Source organism: Nicotiana tomentosiformis, chromosome 4, assembly GCF_000390325.3.
Source record: "Nicotiana tomentosiformis chromosome 4, ASM39032v3, whole genome shotgun sequence".
In the NCBI taxonomy this organism is placed as follows: Eukaryota; Viridiplantae; Streptophyta; class Magnoliopsida; order Solanales; family Solanaceae; genus Nicotiana; species Nicotiana tomentosiformis.
In genome coordinates, this window is record NC_090815.1 from 118,459,518 (window position 1) to 118,468,234 (window position 8,717).

The 8,717-nt window shown below is 35.0% G+C and overlaps 1 protein-coding gene across 1 annotated transcript; it reads right to left on the reverse strand.

The window, feature by feature from the left end:
• Positions 1–1,867: 1,867 nt before the first annotated feature.
• Positions 1,868–5,288, reverse strand: LOC104089140 (ABSCISIC ACID-INSENSITIVE 5-like protein 5). The gene is made up of 5 exons (XM_009593978.4): positions 5,176–5,288; positions 3,432–4,602; positions 2,554–2,625; positions 2,448–2,477; positions 1,868–2,206 (listed from the first exon to the last, which is right to left on the reverse strand). Exons 2-5 carry the CDS (start codon positions 4,557–4,559, stop codon positions 2,132–2,134), a joined length of 1,305 nt encoding a protein of 434 aa, XP_009592273.1. The 5' UTR covers positions 4,560–4,602; positions 5,176–5,288; the 3' UTR covers positions 1,868–2,131.
• Positions 5,289–8,717: the final 3,429 nt, after the last annotated feature.

Below are 8,717 nucleotides of genomic sequence, written 5' to 3' on the forward strand. Positions count from 1 at the left end.
TTTTAAAGATTCTTGGTGTGATAAGTTAGGAGAATTGTTTAAAAATGTCGTATCTATATAAAGTGTAGTTTGATTGCTCGAGGACGAGCAACGTTTAAGTGTGAGGTATTGATGTTTTACTATAATTACATATTTTTAGTGTATTACTTACTTTATATTTTGGGACTTTAATGCTAAACTATACTATATTTGTGCTTAATTGAATTTATTTTATATGTAGGTACGTTGGAGACTGAATTTTGAGCGCACGGTGAATTAATCTTAAATAGTGTCTTTATGATGGAGGACGATTGAAGAGACAATGCAAAGGAATTGAAAGAACGAAACAGAAACGAAAACGAGAAAGGAAAAGGAAAGGTTAGGCAACTAGCACTAACTCTATGAGAAATCAGAACATTGAAATGAAGATAAGCAGTTGGGCGACGCGAGCTTTCTAGCTCGCGGTGGAGCTGGCGACGCACGGGGTAAAAAGCGAGAAGGAGCTTGCGGCGCACGGGCTGAGGCGAGATGGACCAGGCGTTTTGCCTCGCGAGCCGAGGCCCGTGGCGAGCGTGTTCCGGATTTTTAAAGCCTATTTTATCTCCTATTTGATTTTGGACTTGGTTATTTCATTTAGGTCTCTTCCCTACACATATAAATAGTCATTAAACATCATTATTAGAGAAGTTTTTGCGACCGGAGGCAAGAACATCACGTGGACAACTTTTGGAGGAGAAAATCATCGAGTTCTTCATCCCTTTATCTTTTCCTTGTAATTTGTTTATACAAAATACTTGAAAAATTATTACTACGAACATGAGCGGCTAAAACCCATAGTTTTGGGGTTATGATTTAGCCATGAATATTGTTGTTTTATGTTGAATTAACCTTGATTACAATTCACTAATATATGGTTATTTCTTCAATTCTGTGATTAATTACTTAATTGTCTGGCCAACAGTTAGGTCCTATTTACTATCTATGCTATGCTTGGGAAAACCATGTTTAGATTAGAGAAGAATTGAAGAGAGCACGATCTTAACTCTTAGGGAGGGGAGCGGATTTGTGGTTAGGATAGGAATATACCTAGTCACCGTATTTAATTAAATATAGTAATCTTAATGCGTTCTTGATAAATTGATTCCATAGGAATATAGGCATTGATCTATTTTGAATAGACGAGTAGTACTTCGGGAGAAGGCTATGAGAGTAATTGTTCGATTAATTAGCAACCATGAATGAATTGTACGAAAGGGAGAGTTAACTAAAACACAATAGGATTGGTGAATCGATCACAACCCTGAAATATTTGTCTCTACTAAATACACCACAATTATTTTACTACTTGATAATTTAGTTACTACTTAGAATTATAGTTTAGTATAATCACATTCTTGAACTCGATTTTGGCTTGACCGAATAACAATCTTGGTGATTTTAGTAGGTAGTTGATACAAGTCTTTATGGGTTCGACACCCGACTTATTATTTTATTACTTGTACGACCACGTATACTTGCGTGTGCATTTGGAAGCAACATCGATCACCAATGCGCTTGAACCTAGAGGTTTCAAACACCCACATCCACCCCATAAGTTTTTAGTTGATTTGCTGAAAATTATCTGAAAAAATAATTCTTTTCTTAAGTCGATGGTAGTTTCACCTCAAAATTTATGTTTTCTCTTTTCCTGAAAATGTCGTGTTCAGACTACACAAAGATGCTTGTCCAAATTAGCAATCACAGAAAACTCTTCACTCCAAAACGCCCCGCAGAAAAACATTTGGGTTTGGGCAACATCTGAATTCCTTTCTCACTTTTTAATTACTTTGAAGTCGTTAACTTTCAGCCTGTCAAAGCAGTACGCTGGATTCCAAGTCACTTCTACAGAACACATTACAAGAGGAAATGTTAATATATATATATGTATTTTCATGTGTATCTGCTATCAACTAGGTATTTCTACATCCTGGCTCTAATTTATGCATATGATGCCCAACAAGGGAGAATAAGAAATTAACAGAATGAAAAAGCTACAGCAAAAAAGACAACTCTTCTCTTCTGATCTAAAGTGGACGCATATTCCCTTTATGAACAGACACCTACTATAAGTTTGTAAATATGGCTAATATCGCTAATCTCTGAACCCCTTTCTTTACCATGGACCAGTCTGTGTCCGTCTTAAGCATCGCCTTTTAGCTCCCTTTTGAAGGTTCATCATTTCCATAACCTGTATCACAATAATGCAGTAACTTCAGTTGTTAGATCCAAAATGGCTATGCTAACTCAATTCGAGAAGAAAACAATGTGATCATAGAGGTAGAATATCTTTGAGCTTCTACAGCTAAAACTTGGACAATTTCGATCAGTGTGTGCTGAATTATCTGACTATGTTTATTAAGGCAAAATCGCGTAGACAAGAAAAAAGCACGAGGGGTTTGACTTGAAAGAGGAAGAACAACTTTATATACCTGATTCTTCTGAATTTCCAACATTTCTTCCTGCAACAGAACAATCTAGTTAGTGGTGAACCATTGAGACAGACAAAAGTTGCAATGTGATTTCATATAAGATCACCTGTTTCTTTTGAAGTTCTTCGTTTTCTTCTTTTAGTTTTGCAACTTCTGCTTCTAGCTCCATAGTATACGCCTAGAGAACGAGTTAAAATTTGTAATCAGTGACCACAAGAGTGTTCATCAGATTAAAAATTGAGGAATTGTTAAGTGCATATGCATCCTTTGAAATTTAAGGAATTCGATGTGCTAGTTTTTGGTCATTTCTACATTTAGGAAGACAAAAGCACAGGAGGCAGAACTATTTAAAGGTTACAACTTATAACAGTGTTAGTCATACAAATTTTGGTTGCTTTGTGTAGCACAAGCTGCATTACATTTTATTAAACCGAATCTTTGAACCTTTCAAATCTTGTCACATTACATCTCAAACACCATTCTGCTGCATACGATATCCAATCTTTTCTAGAGTTAAAAGATGCACCTCGAAGTATAATAAAGCAGATCATTAATCATCAAATGGATGTGGTTAAATGCACCAAATAATGATATTAGCATGTGGTTAGAGAAACAGGTTAAGCAAAGTTCATGAGGACTTAACTAAGGAAGTTATAAGAAGATCGATGGAAGTATGATTAAGTTTTCTGAATAACACAACGGATGGTGTTTCTCCCCTCAACTAGAGCACACAGCTACATCTAAGAAAGAGTATATCAACGGATGTTTCCGAACATACTAATCAGACCTATTCAAATCACAATCTTGAAGATATCAAGATAAAAATTTACAATTTTACAGGAAGAGAAATCTACTGAAATCGTATAATATTAAGATTATACACATTAAGGACAGATGTATTGGTTTCTGGTATACACATAGCTAGAAATACAAATGCATGCAGACACCAAAGGTATATCCTATGTGTGAGATTCAGAATATTACCTGTTTTCTAGCTCTTGATCTGGCAGCTGACTCTCTATTTTTTATCATTCTCCTCTGCCTCCTTTCAACAACCTTCTCCACAGTACTGTATTTTCGGCCTCTTATACCACCATTAAAGACATAGGGAAGTGGAGATACAGAAGGTGTATCTCCATTGCTCTTCCCAAGTCCATCTGATGAAACAGCTGGAGATGCTGTCGCAACAGTAACACCTCCGGCTCCTAAACCAACCATACCTATTCCTCCACCCGTTAAAGCAGCACCTTGGACGAAATTAGAATTGATCGCCGGATCAGACGTACCAACCATTCCTCCCCTCATTCCAGGACTGCCCAACTGACCACTATTTGGTATAGCCATAGGGGTAGCATATGCCAAAGCAGGCTGCTTAGGGAAAAGGGGTTGCTGATGTGGCTGTTGTTGCTGTGGTTGTGGTTGTTGTTGTTGCAGTTGCTGCGCCCTTAGCTGTTGTTGTGTTGATCTAACCCCATTCACATTCAGTGGCAAATTAGCAGCCTGAATACCAGTTTCACCCGTGTTCCTATTAGTTTGTTGATGTTGATATCCAAATCCAAGCCCCGTATTATTTCCAGCATAGGACAAATCAGCAAAGATTCCTCCAACATTATTCGATTTCGCGACTAACTGTGCATCTTCCCTCACAACTCCAGCTCTAACTAAGAACTCCTCAAGTGTTATCTCCCCTAAAGTTTGTTGCCTCTGAGGCAAATTTGTTGGCACCCCAACACTATTTCCATCTTTTCCACCACCATATTCCTTTGACATATCCCTCCAAACTTCATCAACAGTCTTATGACTCAGTGTTCTAGGTAAAGTCAAAGATCCTTGCCTTTGCAAATGCCCACTTTGAACACCACCAACTTCTTGCCCATTAATCCCAGACCCTCCCATTGTTTGACTTTCCTCAGCATTCCATATATTCTTTAGCAACTCATCCATATTCATTGAACCAAAATCCTTTCCGCTCCCTCCCGTCGTGCTCAAAAACTCATCGAACGTTAATGAATAGATAGATGGCTGCCGCGGCAACTGAAAGTTCCCCGGCTGCTTCCCACCCTCACCAGGTGGCTCATTTCCAAAGTTCTTGAAATTAAAATTACTCCCCATTTCACTAAAAATAATAGTCTCCAATCAAACTTCAAAACTCACTCTGTTATTCAAGAATCACAAAAACTATGTCAGATCAACAAGTTATTTCACTTCCCTCTAAGGCCTTTTCACTAAGATGCTGTTCAACCCCTCACACAAATGTACATATATCTACATACACACAGTTTTTCACAAGTGTATAATAAAACTGAAAGCAAATATACCTGGAAATAGATACAAAATGAAACTGAACCTAAACTTCACCAACCCCTAAAAAGAAAAATAATTAAAAACAGAATTCTACTTGAAATTCACTTCATTTCCACTTAGTTGACTGAACTTTCAGTTCACACCAATAACCCCAGAATACAAAGTACAAACTCCACACCAACCAATTCAACAAAAGCATAAACTTTAAATATCCACTTCAAATGTACAAACTCAAGTCAAAAATCACAAAGCTCAAAACCAGAAAGCTGAAAACTTTGAAGGTAAGAAACCAAGAAAGCTAATCAATGACTACTTATCCATAAATAGAAAATATTTAAGGAAGCACCAATAACAAGAAAGAATAAAACTTTTCTTTTTTTGAGAAATTTTTTAAATGGGAAGAACAGTGTGTTTTCATGTTTACCTTTTCTGTTTTTCTGGATATATTTTTTTCTTTCTAAACTTGCAGACTACTAGACGTTTCTTTCTTCTTTGGCTGCGAGTGGTTCTTAGAAGTGCCAAGTGTCTCACTAGGACTTTTTAATAAAGCAAAGGCCGGTAACCCAAAATATATAGTTTCGGATAATAAATTAATGGGCGTGTGGGGCCCAAAGGTATAAAACTTGGGCCAATTATTAATGGAGTAGGAGATGGTTGGTGTGACTTTAGGCCAATAGTGGAAAGAAAGGTGGGTTGATCAGAAACCGTCCACGTAGAAGGAAATGAACGGTTGAGATGAGTTTATTTGGTTTTTGTCAGATAGGTGGGATGGGATAGGGATGCACGCCCAAAAGTGTTTGCAGTAATGACCATTTCCCTTGTGTGTAGGGCAATTGGTGTTTAGGAATTGGTTAATACTATAATAGGGAAGTGACTTTATGGATTTCATTAAATTTGGCACTTTCTTATTGGCTAATTGTGGTTGAGATCTTGATTGAAGTTCAAGTGCTTTTATTACCAAGTTTCTTGAAGAATAATTGAATAGTTAGTGGTCGTTTAATTACCTCATTTAGGAAAATAATTTTAGTATAAAATTCGGAATTATTTTATACTGTGTTAGATTGGCACTTTATTTCTGATAAAACACCAGGATAACTTAAAGTGAAACCAAAAAAAGTAACAAAATAGTTTGGCGAACATTATTGTTGCATTGCAATCTCTTCATTATAATCTCCGCATAATATTGTCCATGGAGAAAAGAGTATTGTGATGTTTTTGACCAAACTTATTTATATTATTTGTTATTACAGCCTATTATTGTTTCACTAAAAAAGATACGAAACAATTTAGAGAACTTTTTACACTATTAACGTAGCTGTTTGCCTTCTTTCTCAATAAATATGGTAATTCTTACTATAGATGGCTATGTCCCTAGTTTTGAGGAAGTAAATAAAAAAAGTTATTTTCATTATGTACGACTGTACATATAATTTATGGAGAATGTCTATGGATGGAATATATATGGATAAAATTGTTTTTATCTATTCATAGTGTAACAAATTTTACATAATTAAGTCAGCTAAAAACTCAATTGTGCGATGAGTAACATTTTGGAATTGTTAAAATTATATTGAACGGTAAACATTTTACATACCATTTGTGATGGAAATTGGAACTCTCTGATTGGTATTCTAGACGATTTCCATGTTATTTTAGCTGCTTAACAACATCAGATATAAATGCTAACTGCAACAGTGCTAACTACCTTTCTGGAAATCAGATTATGAACGATACGAATTAAATTATTGCACATCAAATGCTTATAATCAGTGTTTTAACTTTTAATTAGAGGAAAATCGTGCGAATTTAACTCAAATCGAATTATATTATGCCATGTTAAAAGTGTCATTAAGCTGGATTAACCTAACATTATGTTACCAAACTTTAAATTAGGAAAAGTGCATATTATATAAGGCAAATTAATCAGAATAAAACATTTCTTTTCCATGGTTGTTCTGGAACGTTTAGATCCGCTTGTATTATAATGAGTTTGAACTCTACCTTTTAATCATATCTGCACAAAACTATTTTCAAGTTAAGACTACAACTTTTCTTTAGACATGATATATAAACACAATCAATCATTTGGAATTTTCTCTAGACCTATCTCTTCTTGAGTACGACATGTGAAGTTCAAGACACATAGACATGTGTTAGCCTTTGCAAACTTTCAACTTAAAGTGCAAGGCCATATAATGATATAAAACACTCGTTATAGTAAAAGAATATTCTTGGGCAGATGTCCAAAAATGGGTAACCTAATTAAGCAAAGAACAAACTCAATTAATGCTAGCACAATATGGGTCTTCTAAAAGTGTCTACTCACCCAGACAAGAAGACATTTTCTGATTTTCCTTACCAAACAGACATGATTTAAAGGTTTATGTTAAAAGTACAAGACTAGATTAAATTAAGCATAAGTAGTATCTGTTTTTGTTAAACTTAAAGTCAAGCATTTGAGGGCTTACATAAGCATTACCTAAACTAGAACTTATCTAAAAAAAATGTTATTTTCCTTGCAATCTCTTAGATGTGGTTTCCCATTATTGTTAAAGAAGCATTATTTTATAATCAATCACACCAAGATACTGACATGACACTCTCTAGATGGCACCTTTACTTTAATTTGAGTAGTCTATATATGGTCAGATACTCAGAATCTGTATTCACTTTCTTGAATTAGTATATATGTATATAATTAATCTTTAAGAAACTGAAAAAGTACATGATCTTAAAATGAAAAAAGATAGGTGGAGGGGAAGCAAAACCAAAAACTCCTACATAGAGTGCACTTTGAGAATATAGATGGCATACCATCAAATCTCTATGTTGTTGATTCAATTAGTTTGAGTAAATATGCTATTAGAGATGATAGTTTTTAATAAAGTATTTAAAAGATTTTTGAATACACAATTGACAATCAAAATAACGAACCACAACAACAAACATAGTGTAATCCCATAATGTGGGGTCAGACGGGGTAATGTGTACACCGACCTTATTCCTATCTTCTGAAAGTAGAGAGACTGTTTCCAATAGATACTCGACACAAGAAAAGAAGAAAAAGAAGCGGTAACTATTGGAAAAATTGGATTATTATGAAGAATAAAAGGTTTAGCTTGAGGCGTGTCAAAGACACTGTCCTTAAGGATATTTCACTCAAACCGTGATAAATAAAATTAGACGTATCCCCCAGGATTCAACAAGCTCTTCTAATACAAACTAGGAGCAGAAACAACAAAGATTGAATAAAAAAAAACCAGCACAAAAGAAAAGAAGAAGAAAATGTTCACTCTTGTTTCTCTGCTATTTTTCCCTTCCTTTCCTTCAACGTGAAAGTAGAGTATATATATATATATATATGATAAGTTGATAGAAGTCATTGTTGGTATTATTAATCTTGATAATGCAAAGTCAAAGATTTCTTTGTGGTCCCTTTTTCTTCTTTACTTGTTTGTCTTTTGTGAAAGATAACATGTCCCTCATTAGTCGTGGAAAGTAATTTCCTTCTCTTTATATTGAATTGCTCTTTGTTGGGCTTGTAAAAAGCTAGTAAAAGGGAGTGGTCTCACGCACATAGAAAATTAGTCCTGAAGACAAAACGGGTCGATTTGTGAAAACCCAACGAAATTGGATTAAGAGTTTAATAACTCAACCTCACATTCCTTGCAGTCTTGCACTGTATGCACACATACCATTGGAAGAGACATAATTTAATAGTGCATATTTGATCTACTAATGACTTGTTATTACCAATATGAACCTACTTCATGGGATATCCAATCACATAGGTTGGGTTACCATCATTGTTGATACATCTCAAATTGGCAGAAGTTTCAATCCCTCGATGTTTCACTTACAAGTCAAAGGATCGGCCAAATCCTCTTTTGTCTACACTTAATATGTATAAAAATTTCTCTATAAGCAATTGCTTTATCACATTATGTCTCAAGAGAATGTGTCTAC